This window comes from Phodopus roborovskii, unplaced genomic scaffold (genome assembly GCF_943737965.1).
Source record: "Phodopus roborovskii unplaced genomic scaffold, PHOROB, whole genome shotgun sequence".
Classification (NCBI taxonomy): Eukaryota; Metazoa; Chordata; class Mammalia; order Rodentia; family Cricetidae; genus Phodopus; species Phodopus roborovskii.
Window position 1 is genome coordinate 13,256,392 of NW_026126461.1, and position 13,693 is coordinate 13,270,084.

General features: G+C 40.4%; 1 protein-coding gene across 1 annotated transcript in view; it reads right to left on the reverse strand.

The window, feature by feature from the left end:
- Positions 1 to 13,693, reverse strand: part of Fbxl17 (F-box and leucine rich repeat protein 17) — a 364,268-nt gene that overhangs the window by 252,347 nt on the left and 98,228 nt on the right. The window contains exon 5 of the mRNA XM_051190877.1: positions 11,423 to 11,530. Within this exon, the coding sequence (XP_051046834.1) occupies positions 11,423 to 11,530 (108 nt within the window). The remainder of the gene's footprint in view (positions 1 to 11,422; positions 11,531 to 13,693) is intronic.

Here is a 13,693-nt window from a genome sequence, read left to right on the forward strand (position 1 = left end):
TTTTAAATCCAAATTCAACCTGTATTTAGCATATCCCAAAAATTACAATGTTATTAATAAACTTAATAACTGTAATGACAGTAAGACATAATGTAGTAACCAAACACTACAAATCAACCTTCCAACTTAAATACATACACACAATATAGGAAAAAAATAAACATAATTTTCATATATCGATATTATAAAAAGAACCTTTGGATAAAATTCTTCAATATCTTCCTTAATGCCCACTTCATATCAACCGCTGGCTAAAGTTATCTGTGAGCTGGTGTGAACTAAGCATGTCACTGTGCATCTGTGATACACACTCTGGAGTCCAGGATCCCCAGACTGTAGTCCAGCTACATGTTTACATTTCAGACTCTACAGGGAAAGTCAATTAAGTTTTAACTTAATCTGTATATTGATACCTACTTTAATTATTACCCTCCACATTTTCATGTCACTGTATAATCATTAAAAGTATAATCTTGATTAGTAAAATTCTTTAACTTTAGATCGTAACCAGAAGTTTTAATTTTGTGATTCTTACCACTTATTTTACTGCAGAAATGTTCAAATAAGAATCAGCATAATGGAAACAAGTAAATAACTCAAAAGATATTAGCCTAACTCAATTATCACTTCTTTATCATATTTATTTCCTTATCGACCTATCCACTTCTTAATCTCCTTACAGGTTATTCCCGAATTTTGTGCCATTTCACCAAACCCAAGTATGCACCTCTTACCATTAAAAGTTTTAATGGTGTAACAAATATGTGACAATCGTAAAGTTAACAATTATATCCTACTATCCAATAGACAGTATCTGAGATTTCTCAGCAGACCCTGATATGCATTTTCAAAGTTGTTCTACGTCAGTGAAGGTTCAAATGTAATCAGTTGCTCTATCCTATCTCTTCCACAAAAACTCATGCAATCTTTTTGATTGTTCGGCCAGCATCTGCCCGGTATCCATAAATCCTGGTATCCACAATTTACTCCCTAATTTACTAGTTCAAATTTTACAGATTTGATTGACAAATGAGAACACAGTCTTTCTATTTGAGGTGGGCCTATTTTACTTATTAAAACATTTTCCAGAGTCAGCATGTTGTCATAAATGATAGTATGTCCTTTTATAATGGCTAAATGAATCCCACTCTGAACATGTGTAATAGTATCCTTTAATAAATTCAAGTCATTTTTTTTTAAATCACAACATTTCTCCCTTCCTTTCTATTCCTCCAAACCCTTCCATTTACCCCTCCACACATGCCTTCAAATTCATGGCATCCTTCTCAGTCAATTCTTGTTGCATGCAAGCGTGTGTGGGGGGGGGGGGTGAAGAATACAATTATCTCTGGGTATAAAGACAAACATTATACATTATTGGTAGAGATATGCTAGCTTTGTGTACATACACACACACACACACACACACACACACACACACACACACACACACACATAACCTGCTGAGTCCCTATAATGTTATGTGTAAACTTTACTGGAGTAGTTTCTTCCATTCTCTTGGCTTCCTCTTCACCCAGCCAATTGTTTCCTTAGTTATGCCGAAGCTTTTAAGTTTCATGAGAATCCAAATGTCAATTTTTGGTGTTAATTCTTGGGTAAATGGAACCCTATTCACAAAGTCCTTTCCTACATATAACAATCATGTAGGGTAATGCCTGTATTTTCTTCCCAGCAGTTTGTTTTCCAGGTTTCACATTTCAGTCTGTGAACAATTTGGAGATAGTTTCCATGCAGTGTTTGATATGGGTCTAATACCATTCATCCGCATGAGGACACCCAGTTTACACACCACTATTTCTTGAAGCCTCCTTTCTTCTGGCATATTGGGTAGAATGGTCATTTTCACAAAGTTAATTCTACCAAGCAGTGAACATGAGATGTCTTTCCAATTTCTACTATCTTTATCTGGTTCTTCCGAGGTTTCAAGTTTTCATTGTAGAGTTCCTTCACTTCCTTGGTTAGATTTATCTCTAGATACATTATTTTCTTTGAAGCTACTATGAATGGGAATGTGCCCATGATCTCCTTCTTTGTATGTTTGTTGTTGGTGTACAGAAAAGATGCTGAGTGTCACAAGGTGATTCCTTATCCTGCCACATTGCTGAATTTATTTATCATTTCTAGAAGTTTTCAGGTAAAAATTTTTGTGACCTCTATCATCTGCCAATAGGGACAGTTTAGCATTTTTCTTTCTACTTTGCAGCCCTTCGATTTCCTTACCTCGCATCATTGATCCACCTGGTACTTTGAGTGCAATGTTGGGAAAGAATGGGGATAGTGACCATCTCTAATCCCTGACCTCAGCTGGATTATTTCAAGCTTTTTTCCATGTAGGGTGATATGGGCTATAGGATTCTTATATACAGCTTTCATTATATTGAGGTATGTGTCCTCTAGCGCTACATTCTCTAAAACCTTTATCATGAAAGCATGTTGGATTTAATCCATGGTTTTTTTTCTGTATTAATTGAGGTGATGGCATAATAACTGTTTATTAAGTCCATTTATGTAGTTTATTCCATTTATTGACTAGTGCATGTTGAGCTAACCCTGAATTTCATGGCTAATGACAACTTTGACAGGGTGAATAATCTTTTTGATATATATCTGTATTACAGCTCCAAGTGTTTTATTGAGTATTTTGACTCTATGTTCATTGGAGATATTTACCTATAATATTCTCGCTCTCCTCTCTCCCCATTTCCCCCTTCCTGCCCTCCCTCCCCGCTACCCCCCACAGTGTGTGTGTGTGTGTGTGTGTGTGTGTGTGTGTGTGTGTGTGTCTACCTGGTTCAGGTATTAAAGTGATACTAGTGCTAACTAGCTTTATAGACAGAGTTTAGGAGTGTTCCTTCTGTTTCTTTAATTTTTAAAAAGGGTTTAAGAAGCAATGGCTGCAGATTTTTTTTGCATGCCCAGTAGAATTCTGCTATGAATTCATCTGGTCCTAGGCTTTTCTCAGATAGAAGCCTTTTTTTCTATTATTTTGGTCTCCTCACCAGTCTGCTTAGGCTGCTCAATTTCTCGGTTAAATTTTGTTGTTTAGCTGAATCTAGAATACCATCCATTTCTTGTATATTTTTTCCAGCTTCATGAAATACACATCTATTTGTGCTTGTTTTCATTGTTTAATATAAGCACTTAGAGCTCAACGTTTCCCTTGTAGGGCTGCTTTCAATGTGTCCCAGTTGTGTTGCGTTGTGGCTTCATTTTCATTTAGTTCCAGACACGTTTTTGTTTGTTTTGTTTTTTCTTGATTTGTTTGACCCATACACCATTTATTAATGATCTTCCTAATCTCGATTTTTTTGGTGCAAATGTTATGTTGCTTTAAGTAGCACTGCTCTCAATGCTTTGTGTGCTACGATGTGGTCTATTTAGAAAAGAAAGCACCATGTGGTACTGAGAAGAATGTGTATTCCTTAGTGTTTGGATAGGATATTCTGTTAAATCCATTTGTTGGGTGGTGTCAGTAGATTCTCAGTTATTTGTTTATGTTTTTGTTCAGATGACTTGTCTATGAGACCAAGTGGGATATTGAAGTCACTGTCAAAACAAGGTCCAAGAATGGAGTCAGCAAGGGGAATTCTGGGTGCTTGGGAGAAAACTCCAAGAAAACAAGACAAGAAGAGCCCTGTGCCCTCAGTATGTTGGGAGATGGCATTCTCTAAATATGTTTTCTTTATTGGCTAATGAATAAAGCGCTGTTGGCCAATAGGAAAGCAAGATAGGTGGGACTAGGAGACGAGGATTTGGGAAGTAGCAGGGGGGAGATTCAAGCTGGAGGACAGAGAAAGCAGAACGCCCGGCCCTCTCTCCAGTAAGATGAAACCACATGGAAGTACTTCAATTAATAGAAATGGGTTAATATTTAAGACAGAACTACCCAATAAGTACTGCTAGTAACAGGCCAACAGCTTTATATCTAATACAGAATCTCTGTGTGTTATTTGGGACTGGCGCAGCTCTGGGACCAGGCTGGTGGGAAAAACTACTCATAACACTAGTACTTTTCAAAATCATAGGATTGTTCTCGGAATGTCGTTTCATACCGCTGCCAGGTGTAGTGGATAGCAGTGTTTGCTCTGGATTCTTCATTTAAACTGGCTATTGTCATTTGTACACCTTGTCCTTTTATTTGGGCACTTCACTCATGTGACTCTCAACCCTCAGAGTATAAACTGTCTGGTGCTCTGAAAAAAGTTGGCTATTGCATGTGACTTTTGTCCCCCTCACTTTTAGATTCCTCTCTCCCAGGTTCAACAGCCAATTAGAGCAGTAAATACCAACTAATCTGTGTTTTAATTTCAGTACAAAATGTTAATGAAACTGGGTATCCCTTAGTTTGACGCATTTATGATTCAGATAGGAATGTCTTCTTGATTAGCTGTTCCTTTGATTAGGTAAAATGTCCTTCTTCTGAATTGTTTGAGTATTAAGTCTATTTTTTGTCATATGGTAGGTTAGCGATGTCAGCTTGCTAACTGGCTCCATTTGACTAGTGTACTTTTGTCCATCCTTGTACTCGAAAGCAGTTATTTAGCAGAAATTATGCTGTTTCTTGGAGGCAGCATATAGACAGGTTCCAATCCCTGACCTATTCAGTCAGTCTGTGATTTTTGATTGTAGGGTTGAGGTCACTGATATTTAAAGTGATTATTGAAATTATGTGTTAGTTGTCATTGTGTTGTTGATTTTTGGTGTTTGTGTTTTCAAGGGTATTCTGTTTCTTTAATTATAGCTTCATTTCTTCCTGTAGTTTCTCTGCTATGATCACTCTTTCCACATGATATTTGCTCTATTCCTTAGGTTTGGCATATTGGTTACAGATTTCTTAGGCTGTTTAAGATGGAAAACAAATCACCTTTCTCCTTCAATCATGGCAGATAATTTTGCTGGATATGTTATTTTAGATTGTCTGTCTCTGTCTTTTAGGACTGGGAATGCACTGTTCCAGGCTCTTTGGCCTTCAGTTTTCTTTGAGAAGTCATCTGTTATTCTGACGGGTTTTCCTGTGTATATGACTTGTGTTCTTTTCAGAGCTTTTAATTCCCCTTGTTTGTGACATATGTTAGTGTTTTAACTATAATATGCTGTGGGGACTTTCTTTCTGGTCTTCTCTATTCCGTGTTCCGTACACTTCTTGCATCTATATGTGTATCTTTCTCCTTAGTCTGGGGAGTTTTCTTCTATGATTCTGTTCAAGATCTGGCTTATCCTACTGACTTAGGAGTCTTCTCCCTCTGTACTCGGTAGGGTTTGTTATTTTGTTTTTTTTGTTTTTTTTTTATGATGTCCCATATTTTCTGTGTGTTCCCTTCCTGTGTGTTTTTGTTTTTTTAATTTTTCATGTACCATCCTTATTTGGTCTAGAACCTCTAGTTTATCTTCAAGACCCAATATTCCATCTTCCTGAATCATTCACTTTTAAGGCTTTCGTTTGAAATTTCTAGGTGAGCTGTTAGGTTTCTTCGAGTCAATCTTCGTCTCAGGTTACATTCACTTCAATGTTTCTATCTCTTCTTTGAATAGCATTTTTGTGGCCTGTATCACCTTGGTCATTTTCGTCAGACTTTTGTTGTGTTTTCTCATGCATCACTCAGGTAGGTACTTGTTCTTTCTACTCTTTCTTCTTGGTTTCATTAACCTGTTTCCTTGTGTCTTCTTTAAACTCCTTGAATTATCTGACATAATTTTCTGTATTTTAATTTTAATTATGATTGTCCTTTTAATTTCTGAATCCTGAGGTTCATATTTCTACAGGAATGAATGGTAGGGAAGAAAACGATGAAGAGAAGATGCTGGCTTGGTCATATGTTGGTACTCTTATGATGAGAACAAGCTAAACAAGAGAGCAGCATATGGGAAGTCTGGAGCAAGTATGGAACAAGGTGGTGTGTATTTCATTATTTGTATCCTTTCATCTGTTTGAGAGTCATACAGTTTCCATATTTTTGCAATTGTGGCAAATGCTACAATGAATATGGGAGTAAGATCTCTTTAGCATACTGAATTCAGTTTCTGAATAACTGATCACAAGGTAATTTTGGTATTTTCTTGAAAAACCTTGATTCTGTTTTATGCTATCCTAATATAAATTACCATCAATAATAAATAGAGTTCACTTCTTTCCATATCTCATCAACACTTGTTATCTTTTAACTTTTATATAATAACCACTCTTGCAGATATGGGGTAATATCTCATTACAACTTTAACACACATTTCTCTGAGGGTTATTAATGAAACACTAAGCCTTTGGCCATTTACATGTCCTCTTTAAAATATCCACTCAAGTGCTTTGCCAGTTTTAAAAATAAGGTGAATCCTTTTCTTACTTTTGGGCTTTTATAAATTGTGCTATTAATCTTCATTAAGTGAGTAGTAGGCATTTTTCCATTTTTTTTTTTTTTGTTTTTTTGTTTTTATTTGTTTGTTTGTTTTCTGAGACAGGGTTTTAGCCCTGGCTGTCCTGGAACTCTCTGTCGACCAGGATGGCTTCAAACTAAGAGATTCTCCTGTATCTGGCTCATGAGTGTAGGAATTAAAGGGGTACACCACTAGACCTGGCTGAATCTCTGTTCACGATAGACAACGGCATGCAATATTCTTACCTTGTAATGTCTTCATCAGCTTTTCCTGTGAGGTGAACAACAGAGTGTCTTCTACAGCAGTCATGCTGAATTGGTTTCTTCTCTCTTAAATCCTTGGTAGAATTTGCTATTAAATCCATCAATACTTGAAATACTGGCATCAAATGGGTCTTTAAGTAAAACTGCACCTTCTTTAAGAGACTGGGAAGTGTCAGCTATCTGCAATGAAACACTGTAACCTAAAGCAAGTGTGGAGGAGAGGACTCATTTGGCTCATACTTCAGCATCATTGTTCTTCACGGCAGGAAGTCAGGACAGGAACTCACTCAAGGCAGGATCCCAGAGGCAGGAGCTGCTGCAGAGGTCATGGAGGGCGCTGCTCACTGGCTTGCTCTACATGGCCTGCTCAGCCTGCTTTCTTAGAGAACCCAGGACCACAGGCTCAGGGATGGCTCCACCCACAATGGGCTGGCTTTCCCCCACTGATCACTAAATGAGAAAAAGCCTTAGAGCTGTACCAAAGGGGGCATTTGCTCAGCTAAAGCTCCTCCCTCTGATGACTGGCTGGAATACGCTGACACGGGGAAGCAGCCAGTGCTTCCTCTTTTGCTAATCTCCACTTGGGTTTCCATCACGTCTTTCTTCTGCACTCTTGGGGTCCCAGCCTGCTCTTCTCTCTCAAGTCTCATGAAAAGGAAACTTAGTTCACCGATTTGCGGACATTCTTTGCTTCTTACACAGGTATTTAGTTCTACTCATTTTACCTGAGTAACGAGTTGGCAGCATCAGAGGATTTGAAACACATGGCTTTATTTTCATCCAAACACTTCCAGTTTTTATTTCCAACTCCATACCCATGGCTGTGTGAGGCTGGGTGAGCAGAGGGCACTCACACAGATATCTGGGTTTCTCCACATAGCTCTTTCCACACCAGTGTTCCCTCCTGAAATCTGATAATGCCCCGCAGTGTCTTATCACCTCAGTCACTGGGTCTTTGTAAGTTACCCTTCCCTGTGCTGCCACCTGGAAATCCTCAGTGGATCCCTGAGACAACCCTGTGAGTTTCCCTCAGTGGAGGCCTCTGAAACAATCTCGTGAGTTTTCTTGTTAGCCTCTCAAATCTCAGAGACCACTGTCCTCTGTTGCCTGACACCCAGAATGCAAAGGGGGGGGGGAGCCACGCAAAAGGACAGGAGGCTCAAAATATCTCTCTCTCTCTCTCTCTCTCTCTCCCTTCCTCCCTCCCTCCCTCCCTCCCTCCCCCCCCCTCTCTCTCTCTCTCTCTCCCTCCCTCCCTCCCTCCCCCCCCCCCCTCTCTCTCTCTCTCTCTCTCCTTAGCCCCGATTGTTCTGCAGCTATGTAGAGGAAGATTGGTCTCAAAGCCACAGGTATCTATCTGCCTGCCTCTCGCTCCTGAGTAGAAGAATTAAAGGTGTGTTCTACCATGCCAGACTGAAACATTTTTTTCCTGGATTTTATCTGTTGAAGGGCTGGTCCCTGCTGCGATGCTTCAGCTGGAAGATCAAGCATTGTTTGTACCGGTATAACCCCAGTGTTTACATTTTTGGCTCGTTTTAATCCCTTCTAGTGAGTTCTCTTTTTCTTACTCTAAGCATTGAACTTAAAGCAGTGGCAGTCATTCTATGTGACTTTTGAGTGCTCTGGATACTCCTTGCCGTTGCTATAGCGACAAGTGATACAGATGCACCGAGCAGGGGAGATTAGTTGCACACTTTCATTCGCTGGATTTGTTTGTAAAAGGAGCAAGAGAAGACACTGCATGTTTACAAGCGGGTAGAATATGTGACAAACCCAGCTACTTTGGCAGAGGCCAGTTCTGCTGCAGGAGAGTTGCTGACACTTTTCAACCCTTAATGAGCCTCAGCTCTTACCTTACACCACTGGACATTGGCAAACACAGTGGAGTGGACCTGGCTTTCGCAGCCTGGCTCTCACTGGCGTGAAGGAGAAGGTTAGGAAAGCGGCTTCCTAAGGGGATGTGTTTGATGTTAGCGGAATCTCCTGACTAACCCCAGAGAAAGCTGGAGTCCACTGGGGACTGATAACATCAACAAGGAACTGAACCGAGAACTGGATAGTAGGATGACAATATCTTTCCATCTAGTCCCAATCTTTTGCCCTCTGGCCCTATGCTTACATTAAAAAGTCACAATGCCCCGACTTTCTTTACTAATGTACTAAACCGTCTGGCATTTCTTAGTTTGGCTTCAGAGTCTCTCCAGCCTTAAAACTTCTAAATCCTTTCATCCTTTCGGGTACAAGAAATTATTAATCTACAGTTAGATCATCTAATCCAAGTGTGTGATTTCCTATACAGAAATTAATGTATAGCAATTTTTGCCATTTGCCTTAGTTTGTAAAATGTAAAACCATGTGTTAAAAGAGATTATTAAAATCATGTAAAAAGTAAACATATTTAAGGTGAACACTCTCAACACTGTATTTCATATGTCCCTAAATCATTTCATTAAAAATTACATATTATAATGGTAACAAAGAAAACACAAATTTAAGAGTCATTTAATATATTTACCAACATTTTATGAATATATTAGTAACTGGTTTAAAACACTAGCAGAAGCCAACACTTTTAAGCCTAAAGTTTGAGTTTTATAAACTTGACTTCCATAGCTTTACAAAAGATTTGCATGATTACAACACAATGGCACCTTGCTGTCATTTGAGCACAAAAAAGTAATCATCATTATGCCACAAGCCACTTTTCATCTAAGTGAATACACTGTTGTAGAGAAATATGTAGGTTAGAATCCTGTGAACTAGCTTTAATTTGAGTCTAGAAGTTTCCACCTGTTAGCAGGCCACACCAAAAACCCTTGCCTGTGAACTTCAGAAGAGCCTGCCCAGCAAAAGAAGCTTTCCAGCCATTCATTTACTATAGCTGTTATCACAGATAATACTTCTTTAAAATACAGAGTTTGGAGCAAACTCAAATACTCGGAGTCCACAGTCATCTGGTTGTCTTTTGTTGTCTTTAGCGAGCATAATTTTAAGTGATTGTAAAAGTCCCCAAAACGGTCCTTATAACAGTTGTGCACAATCTGTTCATCCCATGGTATTTCTGCACATAGAATCAGAAGGGACGAGAAAAACATTCATCTCAAGATTTCCAGGCCAAGGTTACAGAGAAGGAGTAAAAATATGTGGGTACATATGGTCTTGGTTATACTAGATACTCTGGTAGAGCCATCAAGAAAAGTCCCGTCTTTTCCCCTAGCTTTAGGCTCTGGCCCTCAGAGGACAACCACGTGTCATCAGTCACTTCAGACACAGTATACCCACGGGCTCTCTTTAAGACACACTAAAGAAAGCTGATTTGATTTTTGTGACGCCATTTTGCACTAATTTTCAACCACTCTGCATAGAGTAGAATGTGCTTTGATAGCAATAATGACATTTTACTCTTCCTGTGGTCTCCATACACTTGCCATACACTGCCTTACTTACACACTGAAAAGTAATTCTCCCAGGTAAGTTAGTAAGTGGCAGAGCCAAAGACCAAAATGGAGGTGACCACCAAGGAGGCAGGCCACCTGGTCCCTGCTCTCGGCAGCACAGTCTTATGTAATTCAGACACATTCCTCCTTTTTCCTGAAAGCAAAGAAACATTACCAACCAAGCTGTAACCTTGACGAGACCCAAACAGACCAAGCATAGGGAGAGTGGAGGGCTTCCTGCGTGTTTCAGCATGGTGCTGCCAGGCAACAGCTTTGCAATTGTTAAGAGAGAAAGCTGGAGGGCAGGGCTACTGTGCTGTGAAGTGAGAAAGCAATCCCCAAGCGCCTTTTCCAAGTAGAGAGTGATGAGAGCTCAAAGCTAGACCATGCACAGGCCAGGTGGCTCACAAGTGAACTCTATGGAGGCCCTGTTGTCCTACCACATGCATGTAAGAAGTAGCCCCTAACTACCACACAGGCTGATTTTATGGCAGCCTGTTGTTCTACCACACAGATGTAAGTACTTGCCTATAACTATCGCAGGATCAGAGATGGAACACTACTACAGAGAAGCTGGTACCTTCATCATTTCTAAAATGTAAGTTTGGCTGTAAGCGAACTCTGAGCTATCAGGCAAATTTTGTGACATACATTTTCTTTTCACCTTCTATATTCAGATTACATTCCCTTTGTAAAGCAAATGCTCCAATATCACAGAGAGAGAAGAGCAACTGAAACTCAATGCATCATCTATGTGCAATGCTTTAAGTTAAAATTCAAATGATTGTTGTTACAGATTCGTTTCTTTAGCTCATGATTATATAAGTATTAGCAATGAAATGTAAAACAAACTTTTAAAATATTCTATTTCAGAACAAGTAGACAGTTTTCTAAAACTGATTTTTGCTTTATCAAATCCTAGCAAACGTCTATAGTTGTCCAACTATTCCTCATCAACTACATTTGGCAATACCAGCAAGCCAGGCACAACTGGAAAATGCCCAAAAGCCCAGTCACTCAGGAGAATGAGGCTGATCCAGAACCCGTTAAGTCAAGAGCAGCTGGGCAACAGAGGAAGGCACTGCTCCAAATCAATGAACTAAACACAGTGTAACAGGTCTGTGATTCCTGCTGGTCAATGGCTAATGCAGGAGAACCACTACAAGACTGAGTTCAAGGCCAGTCATGCCACATGATAAAAGTAAAGGGTTGGCTCGGAGCTCAGTGTGGAGTGCCCTCTAGAAATGGCAGGATGGCACATGGTGACAATACTAGGGCCCATCACCTTCATAATACTCAGAGACACCAGGAAAATGGAGCTGGGCTGCTTACCTTGGTCAGATGAATGACTCCTTTGGAAGTAACTGAACAACCCATGAAGCCGACATACTGCAGTTCAGGGCAGTGCTCAGCAAATGCCTTCACTGACTGGTCTGTCACCTAGGGGAAAACAGGAAGGAAGTCACTTGAGATGGTATCACGGTAAACTCCTGATCTGACACCTGTGCAAGTCAGCCTCACAGTAGCTGGTCTTTCCCTGTCCGATGGTCACCTGGATCAGCATACAAACATGCTCCAATATCCCCTGTGCTGCTAAGAATTACTTCCCTGACCCCACATCCCTTACACCCCTGGCTTTCATATTTCTCTACAGGAACAAGAGACAAAAGCTTCTCCACTTCTTATCCTGTGTCTCTTCCTCTCTCTTCTCTACACATTTCTACGGACCCTGTTTACAGGCTATAAAATTCACCCTTTAAGGGTTCAGCTCAGTGATTAGTAATATATCTATAAAGCTGGGCAGCATCTTCAGTACCTAATCCCACATGTTCATGCCTATTGCCCCCCCACACACACACACACACTGTCTTCCAGCTGGGTACTCTCTCTCCTGCCTTCAGAATCAGACTGTCACCACACCCCATGCTCTCCTGGGTCACCAAAATGCCAACTATCGAGCTTAGAACTTCTGCGTCTCGGAAGCATGGAAGTCAACCCCCTTTAAGGCTTTAGAAAAAGAGAAAAATCTGCTACTGGGCTTCTTTCTCTGGAGAACCCCAATGCAGTGTAGACTGAAATCCTCCCAGGAGACTGTTGCAAACTTACACCAGAAGGGGTGAAACCCCAGGGTCTTTATTTTTAATAAGCGCCCCCCAGGGACTCGCAAGTCATCCCAGGGACACAAAGAACTTACAGCGTTAGTTCTGGGTATTTCTAGCCAGCTTTGCTTTAAAGAGGGAAGGAAGGCAGACTGAAACTCCACCTCTGTCAATCATCCCTGAAACTTTGCTCCACCTACATAAAATTATCTTTCTGTAATTATGTTAAATGTTCTTTCCCATTCAGCTTATAAAAGCAAGTCCACACAGGTATAAACACATGATTACTTTAGATTTACTTTCTCCATCCAAAATGAAATCAAACGTTTCATTCGAATCCCGACAGCAACGGTGTCCCTTGTCTTTGCATTAGCTTTAGTACGGTGACTCTTATTTGTGTCTTCTTTATGTTCTACAGACAGTGGGAATAGAAGTATGTGACTAGCATGAATGCTAAAACAATCACAGGGACATTTCCCTAAAGTAATGAGAGCAAAAGTATCCATGGCAAGTCTGATAAAAGATTAATTCTGCCTTCAAAAGTAAAGTATGCTTAAGCATATTAAGACCAAGGATGCCATTGATAAATTAAAAATGGGCCGCCTTACACTCGGCTTTCTAAATACTTTATGTTAACATGCAATACGTAAGGCACTAATCGCTGGAAGCATCAATGAAACACAATCTTTAATTAAAAACCAAAAGGAAAGGTTACAGGGGTTAAGTACGTGGTCAGTAAGTTAAACACCCTGCTCATCTCACACTAGCACCTTTTAAAGAGAGGGAAAGGAATACTCAAAGTCCTGTTGCTAGGACTTTCCCTTGTGGCCGAAGCCATTAGAGTAAGCCAACTGAGACAAGCCTCCATCATCAACAGAGCCTGCAAAAATGAGAGCTGAGTGAAGCTCTCAAGTATCGAACACTGGGCCTGGAAATGTCTGTTTTAGAAGGCTACTAAAATGACCTTCAGCTGTCAGGTGATCCACTCTTCTCTTCCAAACAGATCTGTGCCTTAGGGTTTCTGTTGCTGCTAGTGACAGAAAGGAGCCTCAGTTGAGGAAATGCCTCAGTGAGATCCAGCTGTGAGGCATTTTCTTAATTAGTGATCTAAGGCCCAGCCCAGGGTAGGTGGTGCTATCCAGGGCAGGTGGTCCTGGGTTCTATAGGAAAGCAGTCTGAGCAAGACATACTGAGCAAGTCAGTGAGCAGCTCCCTCCATGGCCTCAGCATCTCTCCTGACTCCAGGATCCTGCCCTGTGTGAGTTCCTGTCCTGACTCCTTCAGTGATGAACAGCAATGCTGAAGTGTAAGCCAATTAAACCCTTTCCTCCCCAACTTGCTCCTTGGTCATGGAGTTTTGTTGCAGCAAGAGAAACTAAGACAGTGAGTGGCCTGGGGCAGAAGTTCTGGCAGAAACCCAAGTATAGATTATAGGATGGCAAGTATTGGTGGTCTCAGCTGCCCTAGGACCTTCGAGTCTAGGTATCTAGTTTTAACTTTCACA